The sequence below is a fragment of the Rhinichthys klamathensis genome, unplaced genomic scaffold (genome assembly GCF_029890125.1).
Source record: "Rhinichthys klamathensis goyatoka isolate OS25496 unplaced genomic scaffold, OSU_Roscu_1.1 h1tg000119l_1, whole genome shotgun sequence".
NCBI classification, from domain to species: domain Eukaryota; kingdom Metazoa; phylum Chordata; class Actinopteri; order Cypriniformes; family Leuciscidae; genus Rhinichthys; species Rhinichthys klamathensis.
Genome location: NW_026606656.1, coordinates 928,843 through 942,907, shown reverse-complemented (window position 1 = coordinate 942,907; position 14,065 = coordinate 928,843). Strand labels below are relative to the sequence as shown.

The following is a 14,065-nucleotide window of genomic DNA, read 5'->3' as shown; positions in this document are numbered from 1 at the left end:
ACGCTAATCCACTAATAGAGTACATGAGCGAATCAGTGGGCATGTCAGTCAGTCAGTGAGTGTATGTGTGTGAGAATCACTAGTGTGGTAATTAGCAGTAATAGATGGCGTAGCACTCTTCAGAGCGACCAGAGAAGCCCAGCCAGTGAAATGTAAATATGTATTGATTTCCTCATCTGGCTGTAAGGTCCCAGGCTGTTTGCTTTTCTAATTCTATCTCTTGCAATCTGGAGCTGCAGCCTGAATAATTTATTAACTAGAAACAGCAGTGTTTTTCCTTCTCTTTATGCAGCTATGAAAGATAGTCATGTAGTTACAAGCGCTAACACTCGTCCCCTCACTTTAATCGCTCATTTACCCCTTATATACCCCTAGTGCTCAGAAATCAGTCTGTTAGGAAAGGATTAGCAATAATACCATTTATGTGCGTGTGTGTTTAAGCAGTATAAACGTATGACTGAAAAGTCCAGGAAGCTGTTATCTTTATAGGAATTACTATGCAACACTTTTCCCTTAATGGCTGTATCAGCCTTCTTATAATAATCACTCAAACACGTTAATTTATGTATTGGGAGGTTATTCAAAGTAAATATTTCCCCTTTGGCCTCAACGGCTAGTACAGCAAATACATGAAAAACAGCTTGTTATTGTCCGACTGGGGAGACTAAATAAATAAAACGACATATATTGTAAATGTACATTTAAAATGTTATTTAAAGGATACTTAAATTCAAGAAGTGACATTTATAAACTAGTAAAGACTTTTGTATTTCAAATCAATGTTTTCTTTAAGTTTCAAAATATTCTAAAAAAAAAAAAAATCAGTTCCCCCCAAAATAAGCAGCATAACAGTCTTTAACTTGTCATTGATATTAATAAGAAATGTCTCTTGAGCAGCAAATCTGCATATTATAATGATTTCTGAAGGATCATGACTGAAGACTGGAGTAATGATGCTGAAGGTTCAGGTTTGACATCACAGGGACATTTTTAAATATATGAAAATATAAAACAGTTATTTTACATTGTAACAATATTTTGCAATATTTCTGTTTTTACTGTATTATTGATCAAATAAATGCAGCCCAGGTGAGCAATAGACTTAAAAAAAATCCCTAACCCCACATTCTGAACAACAAAGAATAATATAATAGATAGATACTACTGCGGCCCTTACTCTGCTATTTTATAGCAGCATTGTGGAGTGGTGGTTTCAGTATTATGTTTTTGTGTGTGTATCGGGTAGAGGGAAGGTAGTAGGTAAAGGTGTGTGTGTGTGTGTGTGTGTGTGTGTGTGTGAGAACAGCATTAGCAGTAGCAACATGTGACGAGCACCAACATGAAAATTCAAGCCACCACATTTTTTCCCTCACTCTGCACCCAAAATAGATTTCTCCCAAGTCAGCATCACACACACACATACGCACACATACCACCCAGCCACAGAACTGAATAATTCACTACTAGAACACAAGATACAGAACCTGAGAGAAAGAGCAAAAACATGAGCGGGTAGTGAAGTGCAATGCTAGCCTAAGACGCAAGCAATGCAAATAAAACAACTGACTATACACCCCTGCTACATTCTACAATGTCATACTGTACATATCAACACAAAGGCAAATGTCATTTTGAAAAATTCATTAAAGGGAAAGTCAATGTCGTTCCAGATCTGTATGACTGACTTTTTTCTGTGGAAAAAAAGAAGAGGATTTTGGTTGCTCTTTTTCCATGCAATTACAGTGAATTGACTGGAACTTTCAAGCCTCAAAAAGGACACAAAAGCACAATAAAAGTATTATAAAAATGGTTTAAAATGTTTGTTCCTTACACAAAGCCATCATATGATTTCAGAAGGCTTCAGAAATCGTATGGACCACTTTCATGATATATTCCATGCTTTTCCATCCTTTTCACTGAAACGCCCCAGTCCTTACATAGCATGAGGGTGAGTAAGTAAAGGCAGACAGGTAAAGAGTTCCGGATTACAGCCTTATGCACGTGGAGGAGTGAAAGCGTTTTAACTACTGGGTTTTGTAGCCTCGTCTGCCGGTCTGCGGCAGCAGCTGAGCAGTGTGAGGCTGCAACACTACGGGTGACTACACTCATTTAGACCCAGACATTAGGAGGTATGAAACCACCAGATTAGACCTGGAAGGCAAACACAAACATACACATATACACACATTGCTTAGCTGAAACAACAAGACTGGTGCTCTTATAATTTGAAAACAAAAGGTCTCATGCCAAAATATGACTTGAATGCCATTTCAAATTTCACGTGTAGACATTCATTTTCAGAAATGTTGTTGCACACCTTCTCACTAGACGTTTCCACCTTCGTGTGAAGCACAGTAGAAATCAAAATGTAAGCAGTTTAAAACAACAGTGGTAACAGTTTTTTTTAAACAAGTCTCTTCTGCTCAACAAGGCTGCATTTGTTAAAAAAGACAGTCCAAGCAGCAACATTGTGAAATATCACAATTTAAAGGTGCTCTATGTAACTTTTAGCGGCCTCTAGTGGTGATGTTTCAGATTGCAACCAAATTTTACAAGAGCGCTCGTGCTCGAACTCATAGAAAATACCGTCTATTACGCAAATATCTTTGGCGAATACTAGACGGATTCGGCGAGCACCGAGCTCGTTGGGACCATCTAGTCGAGCTGAAAATAACCATATAAGTTCCATAGTTTTTGGTGGTGTTTTCGCGGAGATATTAGCAGAAAACCATCGGGCGCGCTACAAAATTGCGGACGCTGGTGACGTCACGATCTCAGAAGAAAATCGCTCGTATCTCTGGAACGCAAAGACCCAGAGAGCTCAAATTCGGGGGAGGAGGTCCCAGGGGAACCCTTGCCCGAACACTAGAGTGGCGGCCTCGGGGATGCCCCCTACCGGATCGCCGTTCGCTGGGACCCCCGATTTCAAACGGCTATAACTCGGGGAGCCGGGCGAGTTGGACCTCGGGGGTGGGCTCGTTCGAAAGGCCCCGTCCAGCACTACGAACGATTAGAGTCTTGGGAATATTGATCAAAGATTGACTGAGATATAAGCCGAAAAACGTGCGCCTTTAACCGGACGTAACTCCCTGACCGTCTACAATAGACTGTATATAAGGAGAGAGGCTCGACATGCACGTCACATCCGTTGGATTTCGCGGTAAATCCGACCCGGAGACTTCACATAGAAATAGGAATACTGGCCTTCAGTGGTAATAGCAAAACTCGACAAGTGGATCATTTTAATGTGTGATTACAACCCCTTCACACACAGGCAATAAAAAAAGGATTCATTTTAGTAGAAAAGTTACAAAGAGCACCTTTAAAGTAACCGTTTTAGATTTTCATATATTTTGTCAAGCTGAATTTTCATCATCAGTCTTCAGTGTCGCATGATCCTTCAGAAATCATGCTAATGTGATGATGTGCTGTTCAAAAGACATTTCTGAATAGTAGGGGTGTGACGAGACAAGACGAGACACGAGATTGGGTTCACGAGAACGAGAAGAGACGTGATTTTTGCACAATTTTTCAGAAATCCTCAATGACAAAATTCATGACTGGAAAAATAGTATGAAGGTGCATTTTGAAATGTTTTAACTAATAATCTTCTAATGCATATCATTACAGGTCTACTTTATGAGTATGAATTATCAAATGCATTGAAAAAACAGAAATAAAAACAGTATAAATAACAGTTTTCTCTTGGTCTTATTAAGTGCAAACAATAAGTGCAAGTGCAACCATAATCAATGTACTGTCGCCCACAGACTCTTTATAATTGTTGTGAAATTGCTGTTTTATTTTGCACCGGCAGTTATAGGGTTAATGTGGTGAGTTCGGAAAAGGCCGGGTTGAGAGAAACGAGCGAGTGAGTTCTGTACAGTTTTTATTGCGTTCCGGTTCAGAAACGGAGCCCCTCTTGTCTTGTCTGTCGTTCTTCAGACGTTACAGTCGCTACTCTCTCAATATTCGAAGTGCAAACAGAGACCAAACAGAGACCAGAGCCACAACATAGTCCAGATATGATATTTAGACAGGCTATTGTATGTATGCAGCCTAATTTGCACGTAATCGGGGAGCTCGCATTTCACTTTCACTTTCAAATTCGTGATCGCGCATACTACTCTGTGTATGTGTATCCACATTATTCCTACGCCCCATGAGGCTTTGCGCGAATTATGGGTGTAACAACTTCCGTTAAGCTGTAAACAATCAGTGAAAGACTAGCTCTATGGACGCAATAATATATATTTTTAAACTGTCCAATGACATTACATTATTCTACTCACCCTTTAACCATTGAACATTAAAGGTACATTTAAAAGTGTAAAAGCATCAACAAGGTAGCCTACTTTAAACAGACCATGAATAACCCCAAAAGCGTGAATCTTTCCCACAGCAAAATCGGACGGTTAAATATCACATACGTTGCCTTAATACAAAATGTTTTCTTATTTACTTCAGCATACTATTTCACAGTGATTTCAGTCATTTTGACAGATAATAAATTGTATTTACCTGTGAAAAATTGTATATATACTTTTAACACATACATTTTATTCTGGCATCACAAAGTTTATAACACCATAGTCTAGCAATCTGTAGAATAGATTTAATCAATTCCTAAAAATTAAATAGTTCACCAAAAAATGAAAATTCTGTCACCAATTATTCACCTTCATGCATGTTGTTCCAAACCCATAATACTTTTGTTAATCTTCGAAACACAAATGAAGATATTTTAATGAAACCTGAGAGAAACCTGTCCCTCCACTGAAAGTCCATGTAGGCCTAACTAAAAAAATTCAAGTTCATAAAAACTGTACACTGTAAACGTAATCCATATGAATAAAAAATTAACAAAATTCTTATGGGTTTGAAACGATATTAAGGTGAGTAAATGATGACAGAGTTTTCATTTTTGGGTGAACTAAAAAATAAACTTAAAAAAAAAAAAAAATCATATTGAACATTGCTGAAAGCAGTTCACTATGCAACAAAGTGCCAGAATCTATGTATTATTACCATTACTTTTAACCTGGTCCCATGGATGTATGAGATTAATTCCCTTCAAACACGTTATAAATGACTGAATCCTTACCCAATCCAATATTTCTATATTTTACAATCATGCCAATAAACACAGAGAGAGAGGGAGTGACTGGCAGAGACAGAGACGATTGTGTGAATGAATGTAGGATGACACATTTACCTCCCTGTTGCCCAAATGGAAGAGAGGATCTAAAATGAAGGGAAAATCTTATCATCCAGTCATATCCCATCATACACAGTGTTAAGACACACAGGGACATGTTGTGATGCTATGAACCAGGGGAGAAGAAGAGCTGAAGTGTCCAATGAAGCCTGTGTTAATGATCTAATTATGTGATGTGTATTATTTATAAAATTAAATTAAAGGGTTTGTCACAATTTTAAGTGAAACCCATAAGCTTTACTGTAGCCTTGTGGTATGTTTGCATTTAGGTGTGTGCAACTATGCCTGCATCCTAAATAATTTAGTCAGGCAGGCAGTCTCTCTCCCTGTCACTCTGTTATTCCAAAATGTATTCCAAACGACTCCTTTCATCCTTTTTTTAAGTCGGTGTCTCTACCCTTTTTAAAGCCCTTCTCCTTTTTTCTTCAGTTCTCTGAATATCTCTTTCATATTAGATCACACATGTATGTCCAGATAAGACAACATAAAACCGCAAATAACAATTACTGGAACCACATTGTTTTTTTCTCACAACTGTAGAATGTTGGTAACTAAACAGTTGTATTGTATTGTACACATTTGTGCAAATACACAAATATAATAAAAACACAGACACAAGTTATTAGAAAGAGTTAGAATTAATAAACATAAACTGCCAGGACATATCAATACTATAATCCAACAATAGCACATAATACCTAACTACTTTAAATACGTTGCTTATAACACTCCAGATTCTGCTGAAAAGACATAAGAAGAAAAATGTGAGCAAATATGACATGCTTGCACTAAAAACTGTATATTCAGTGGTCTAAGCGGCCCGTCCTCTTTTCTACCACAGTTTTACTTTAAATACACTATGAAGCCCTCTTACAAAACTAAAGTCCCCATTTCCCCTCCAAACTGGCATTGGAGTTGCGGTAAGACGGCGATGCCTGTTTGTGTATGCAACAGAGGACTGACTCCAAGGAGGCAGAAAAGCAGGAGGGAAGGAGAACATGCCATTGACAACTTCTCTTACAGTCCACCGCTATTTTTAGCCTGACAAGAACCTCATAACAGGATAGAGCAAGAGACATGCTTGTGATAAAGAAAATAGAGGTTTGATATGTTAGAAAATGTGTGTGTGTGTGTGTGTGTGTGGTCCTGGTAAACCCAAGTTATGGGGACAAAATGTCCCTACAAAAATTAAAATATCTGAAATCCTTGTCCTTTTGGGGTCATTTTTTTATCCCCATAATGAAAACAGCTTATAAATCATCCTGAAGTGATGTTTTTTGAAAATGTAAAAATGCAAAAACCTTTTCTGTGATAAACCTTTAGTGGAAATAATCTACAGCTTGTACAGTATAAGAATCTATGGAAACACATGCGCGCGTGTGTGTGTGTTTACCAGATTGTCAATTCAAAGTAGTGTGTGCACATAACTTCAGCAGGTGCTTGATCAAAAAGAATCTTTATAAAAAAGAAATTACAAAAAGGAGAAGAAAACGGCCAGATTGTACCATGATTCTATGAAACACACGTGGTAGATCTGGATTTGTCAGCACCTTCTAACACACAAGTAGCTTGATTTTAATGTTGCAATTTTTCATCATTGAAACAATGCCTGTCAAGCAAACAGTAGTTCACTAGAAAAAATGAGGGAGAAAGAGGAATTGATAGAGAAAGGGAAAGAAAGGGGGAATAAATAATTGAAATTATTCAGACTGAATGTAGATCACTGCTTCTACACATGGAAGAAAACTGCAAGGGCTCACGACTCACGACAACTTCTTTCTATCAGTCTGTCTCCCTCTGGTGTCCACTCAACCACTCTTTCTGCCTTCTCCAAATCATCTATTTATAGTTTATTTATATAATTAATTTCTCATTAGTTTCTATCTGCCATTTCTTGGTGGTAAACTAGATCTGACGGTTTAATTATGAGTTCAGAACATTCAGACAACTTATTTGTGATTGAAAACATTCATGCACTTTATTACTAAAATGAGACCACGGGTACAAAAATGTTTCATGACTAGATGCACGTGTTAACATGTTTAAGACAACCAACTGAGCACATATTAAAGGTCTCTTCGGATAGATAAGCATATTATCTGCACTCCAGATAGGCTCATATTTGTCAATGAAACTAAAATTAGAAAATACAGCGTCAGCTATAAGGTTACATTCCATTTACAGTGCAGAGAGGAGGCCCATAAACGAAAAGAGGCTGAGACAATGTCTTTTTAGAGTTACATTATCTCTACAGAGAGGGGTGAAAGAAAGGATGCAATGCTTGGTAACCATAAATTGATGATCTCATCTAATCTACATTCACATGCGGCACACTCTTCAAATTTGTAATTCTAAAATGCACACCATTTTTATCAGCGACTTCTGTAGGATACAAATCACGGCCAATTGTAACTATTAAAAAGGTTGCTATACTGTGGGCATCTGAAAAACACTTCTAAAAAAAAGCAGAGAAGTTAAGGACTTTGGATCACAAGGCCTCATTACATGTTTCCGTAAGATAAATCAGAAGAATGAGGCTAGAAAGAGTGGCTTTCAGGTCGAGTGCAATGTTAAAGGGTTAGTTCACCCAAAAATCCTTCAGCAAGTTCAATCCCTGAAGAAGCCTATGGACTAGTATGGAGGAGTGATCCAGCTCTCAGATTTCATCAAAAATATCTTAATTCGTGTTCCGAAGATGAACGAAGGTCTTACGGGGTTGGAACAACATGAGGGTGAGTAATTACTGACAGAATTTTCATTTTTGGGCGAACTAACCCTTTAAAGGTCACTGAAAGCTCTGGTAGTTTAAAATACAGTGACAAAAGAGTGTGTGTGTGGGTGCAGTTCTGTGCACATATAATGATTTTAAATCCTAAGAGGCCTATTAGAAAAGGCAGGGAGTGAACAACTTCTGCCTTTTTCCAGTAACTAAAGATTTATAAAAATAAAACACTAGTGTTTATTGGGTTGTTCTGCCATTGTACTCAGGACATACCAAGTCAAAAATGCATACATGATTCAATGCATCTGCTCATTGCATCTTACATGCCCTGCTTTTGAACAAGCATGCCAAATCCCTTCCAAAAGGGTGTCATGAGGACATGATGACAATAGACTTAGGTACAGGGCATAGTTTTTCATTTTCAACAATAAATACACATATAAAACTATAAAACTGGTCTACTAATAAACCTAATATATTTTTTATAATATGAATGGGGCTGTCACAAAAGAAACCATGTGCATGTTTCAAGAAAACTCACACATAACTCACACCTACGTACATAAAGCATTCCTAAGGTGCAGGTTTTATGTAACAGTGTCTTAGTATTCGAAAACAAGTATGTCCTAATTTGCAGTGTTAATAAAACACTGGGTGAAAAATATATCATTTGATAGACACTTTACTTGTCTCTTAGGGCCATGGGAGAAAAGTTACCATAATTGTAATTGTGGTTGATGTCATGACACGTGCATAGGCTATACCTATAAATCATACTTTATCAAAAGAAAAAGTTCTTCATTAAATGCAGTACATACTCCAACGGGATTTTGGAAGTAGTCATGTGTCACTCTGCTTCACTCACATACTCTAATTCCAGACCGGCTTTCAGTCTGTGTGCTGCTTGGATGACACAAAGCTTGATTTTTTTGGAACTATTTGTGTTGACAAACTAATAATGAGATAACTAGCCTATTTTTGTCTGAAACACTAGTTCCTCGTTATAAAGTATGCTTCATGTTTCTTAGCTGTTGTATAAAAACAATGTCACGCTCACAGTCATGCTGTATTGAACATCAGCACTGCTTTGATTACCTGCGGCCTTGTATGACTGCTTGTGTGACATCGCTTAAACGACTTCCCTTTCTCTGCAGACTAAACCTATGCTTTTTGTCTTTAAAAATGAGGCTATGAAAAATGCAAGTACATACATATCCCGTATCCTCCTGGAGCTCTTAGAATATTGGAAATGGTGGCTTTCCCCCTCCCCTCACCTCTCCCTTTCTCTCGAACGAGACCGAGCTGAGAGACTGCACATGCTGACATCAGCAAGCCTCCGCGAGCCACAGCGCCGCCCGCTATCGTCACACAGCAAAGCTCAACTCACACCCGTGCGTAACTCAGCGAACAAACACACGATATAGACTCAATCCATCTCGGTCACCGAAATAGCTTGACAAATAAATAGCTGAAAACACTCAAATGAAAAGTCCCAATAAAACCATGACCTCCCGCGCATCCCCCCTCCCCCCCTCTACACAGCCATCATTAAACCTGCAGTAATGTGATTCATCGTTATCGTGTTTTGGCATGTTCAAGTGACCGTACATATGCCATAGGCTACTCAAGTGCACTATACCTGCAACTGGAGGCCCCAAGGTACTCGCTTACTGGGTTTAAAAGGATATGGCCATTCGGTGATCTTTTTGGCGTATTTTCTCACAAAGTTGTCCTCGCTGAAGATGAACAGAGAGCGGTTGACAGTGAAGCAGTTTTGCCGCACCGGTATAGGGTTGTACAGGGCCATAGTTCTGGCTCGCTGGGCCATTGACTGCTTGTACATTCTCTGACCCGGCGGGCCACCCTGCCTGCTGCCGCCGCGGCCGGGTCCCCCTTGAGCGTGTCCCGGTCCTCCGCCATACCTGGACGGCACCTCATCTCCGAACCGAGCCATTCTATAGACTCCAAATGCCAGTCTTCACGAAGCAGGAAAAAAGGGGGCGAATATTCAACGCGACCACACCACATTACATCCCATCTGCTTCAAAACTTAATACGTGTATAACTGGAGTACACATTTGTCTTCCTGGCGTGTATATGTGACGCGGTAGACTCCAAGAGCTGATGGTTAAATTTTAGGCAAAAACGAAAAATAAAACGAACAAAAAACAAACAAACAAAATGGAGCAAATAAGCGTGCCTTATATTTTGCAGTTTAGGTTCGTTTCACACTTCAGCACACAAAATGGTCCATCATCACCTCATTGTATGTCCTAAATCAACATATTTCCACGGCCATGTCATTCTTGAGTACATCTCTCGTTTTCTGTGGCTCCATCCTTATTTTTCAGAGCGGACTCTCTCCCGTGCTTTTCCTTGAAAATTCAGGTTGTAATTATCATAGCTACAATTATTTAGGCTATACGATCTAGATGTGATAACCAAGTGAACAGAAATGAAAACATTTAAAACAATCGTTTTAGTTCAGTTTTAACTGTTCATTAGGATTATCACAGTATGAACATCTATTTAAAACAGAGGGAAATAGGATACAAATTATTATTTGTTTATTTCGCAACATCCGCAATATTTGCCACAGTAACGTTAGCTATAATCTGCCTTCGGTCACCTCGCGCTCACGTTTACTGGCATGGATTTGCATCTCTGCTATAGATAGATGCACGAGATCCGATATTAATTCTCTTTTCCTCTTCTTTACGACACATTGTTCGGATGCAAAAATAGATCATCACAAGTATCGATTGATTTTTTTTTTTTTTACCCTGTGCTCACTAAGGTGTCATCCTTTTCGCCAGAGACATTACTGGCATTTTAAGTGCAAAAGAACCAATCCAACCGTCGTAAAATCCAGTAAAGGGACACATTGACAGAAAGTAGAAGCATCAATCGCGAGGGGACAACGGCGACATCTTCGGGTCTCCATAGCCGCTCTTGCTTCTCTGCACTGGGCTCTGGGCCGCGTAGGATCTGCTCATCTTCCCCGAAGGCAATCCGTTTGTGAGAAGACTCGGATCCCTCTATTCCTTATTTCTGCCAATGTTGAGCTGTCTGTTAGCCTCGTTACTCTCCGGCAAGCGCCCCTGAGGACAAAAAAGAGGGGGAGGAGGCAGCTGAGAACGAATGTGGGGTGGGGGCTCGCAGGATATCAGGTTGTGAAACACAAGCCGAACGAAACAGTTAGCTCCGATCAGCTGGCAAGCTAAAGCTATAATGTGCCACTGATCAATTTAGCGCTCTGGCCAGTTCTTCTTGCAGCGCGTGACGCACGCACGCGCACGCACCCCACTGACTAATTTATCCTCCCAACTCCAGTCTGTACCTGTACCAGTCTGTATCTTCAGCCACTACTGAATGTGTTCTCAGCCTCAGCTCACCTGCCTTTACCACATTAAAAGAGTGGTTGTGCAGCTTTGATAACGGAACGGAACAAAACTGACAGCGCGTTGTCAGGTTATGGGCTGTTTGTGCAAGTGGTCAGGATGTGAGCGCCGGGAGACAGCTGCGCATTCAAACGTGCGTCTCTCGGGAACGGATGCGCTTTGCGAGGACACGCAGGGCGAGGACCGACAGGCTAATCTTGGACGCAGACATTTCGGAATTAATAGAAGGAGATTTCCCATCACCTATAGCTGATAACTCTCCCTCTTCAACTCACCCACCCACCATTTCTAATAACAGTAATGTAGATTTAAAAAAATAATAATAGATATAATATTTCCATAAAAATGGCAGCTGTGAATTTTACATCAGTAGGCTACTTTACACAAAATTACCGTAACAAAATACAATAAAGATGTTACAACATACGGGATGGCATTTTAGAGACTATATTTGACAGCTTCAAAATGTAGCATGTGTCACTAATTGTATGTTGTTATACCATCTTATTTGATACATACACATTTTTTACTGTAAATACAAAAAATATGCAGTATAATGAAAGTACTAGTACATGTATATACCTACTATTTACTTGCAAAAAAAGGTAGGCTAAATGTTTAGTACAGTAAATTTGTGCACATACACACACATATATATAGGCTATATAGTCTCAATAAAATAAATATTTTAAAAACATTTAGGCCTAGGGCATATGGCAAGGAAACTAACAGTTTTGTTTTTACTTAAACATTTCATTCGTGTTACGTTAAATTGTTAACAGTAGACTTTGTAAACAAATAATGTCTCGTCAAATTACGATGATACATTATCCACGCATTTAAAAAAAAAAAAAAAAGCGGGTTTGAGAGTGAGTCAAGAGCAATACGGTTTAGGGCGCGGTTGTTTGCGAGTGCCAAAAATCAATAGACCCGCGCGACCTTAACAGTGCCCATGCACCTATTAGATATCACAGGAAGAGGTAAGCAGAAGCTTGTATTTGGTCCTCCTAAATGCCCCATCTCATCCCAATGTTGGGCACACTTGTCAACCTTAAAGCGTTAAAAACGCTCCAGAAATAAAGCAAGAAATACCACAATATCACACAGCCTGCTACTGCTGCGAAAAAAAAGTGAACTTCACGGGAGAGACTCTGCTCTGGATCTCTGCTCATCCCTTGATCTTGTGCAGCAGGCTGTTCGCTGTCTGAACCAGCACGCGTGTGATCACCCGTATGTGATGCGTTTAGCGTCAGTCCAGATTCAGAAGAGCCCGGGGGGGTCAAGAGCTCCAGCAGGCACCAGCCTCCAGTCAACAGATCAACAGCGGCTGACAGACTATTTTCTCATGTATCTCTGAACAGTCAGACTAAGCGGCAGTAAAGTGAGTGTACAGGGCTTATACTGTAATACTAATCTAACTTTTGTTGTTTTTGAAAAACTATTTGAAAACACAACTGCAAATTTCACAATTGATTTGAATAAAAACAGCAGATAAAAGAGACACCTTATTTACGTTTCAATAAGGTGTCTCTTTTATCTGCTGTTTTTATTCAAATGAAATACCAAACAAAGTGTTTATCTTTCACTAAACTCACAGAGCACCGATCTAATGACAGAAGCGGCTCGCAGTCGCCCGCCAATGTAGCTGTCCTTGGTGCTGAAACATTGCACACCGCCATGAGGTCAAACTGATCACTTCAAAATATGAATCCCTAAATTGAATATAAATAAAATAAGTTATGATTACATATCATCGTATTATTATAATACAAAATATAAACAAAAACATTCATATTGGTCCTGCAATAACAAACTTGTATTAAAAATTAATAAAACAAAAGAGTGGTGGATTTTCAACAAATCCCTACTCAAATTTCAATAAGTAATTAACACTAATACCAGCCAAGTTTTAGCTTGGCAACAATTGATACAGATTAATGTGATTTAATCTGGATTAATGCCAGATTATAATTTATACCTTTATTTTGTGCAACATGCTAATTTAATGATTTGTAAAATTACCCTTAAACTATTCCAAATGAACAACCTTGAGAATTGGTGAGTCAGAGCTCCAAATTGTGACCTAAATTCATTAATCAAACTGGACAGAGAAAAAAAAACATGCAAATTAAATGCTATATAAAGACTAGCTACATCTCTATAAAGGAATCAATCACAAAACAACAAACCAGGACTCATTATCTTTCTAAATCAAAGCTTCCAATTTAGTGACTGTACACAGTCTAGCAGCTTCTAACTCTATAAGACAAATCCTGCTCATCATCTGTCTTAGAACGGACAGCTGCCTCTACAGGGATTTTGCACATCGCCAAAACGTTTAAAACAACAGTATGTTTAAACAACATTACTGGTGTGCATCTTGAGACAAAACAATGGCACTGACATATTTTAAATTAAGTCAGTGCAAGTTGTTTTCAGTTAAATTAGCTCAAACATGCATTTTAGTCTGGGAATAGCTTAAGCCTTGTCTGTGAAACCAGGGGATAATGTATTGATTATGAATAAGGGTTGATTGTATGGCGATGCTGTATGCTGTGATGTGTGCTGTAGTCCTGTTGTGTCAGCCTTGTCACACAGTTGGGGTTCACAAGGCGACTGTTTTTGAATGTCAGAGCCTCTCTCCTGCTGCCAAGCAGAAACACCCCTCCCTTAGTGCATTATTAAAGCATGCAACACTAATCTAACACAGCAGCACACAGTCAA

The 14,065-nt window shown here is 39.0% G+C and overlaps 1 protein-coding gene across 22 annotated transcripts in view; it reads right to left on the bottom strand.

Moving 5' to 3' along the window:
- cacna1aa (calcium channel, voltage-dependent, P/Q type, alpha 1A subunit, a) overlaps window positions 1-11,415 on the bottom strand; it is a 118,904-nt gene extending 107,489 nt beyond the window's left edge. For 7 of the 22 annotated variants that reach the window (XM_056255141.1, XM_056255144.1, XM_056255156.1 and 4 more), the window contains exon 1: window positions 9,630-11,291. In XM_056255141.1, the coding sequence (XP_056111116.1) occupies window positions 9,630-9,894 (265 nt within the window). In that variant the 5' untranslated portion in view covers window positions 9,895-11,291. Of the gene's footprint in view, window positions 1-9,629 lie in introns of all 22 variants that reach the window. The other 15 variants (XM_056255146.1, XM_056255147.1, XM_056255152.1 and 12 more) reach the window with 7 other exon arrangements.
- Window positions 11,416-14,065: the final 2,650 nt, after the last annotated feature.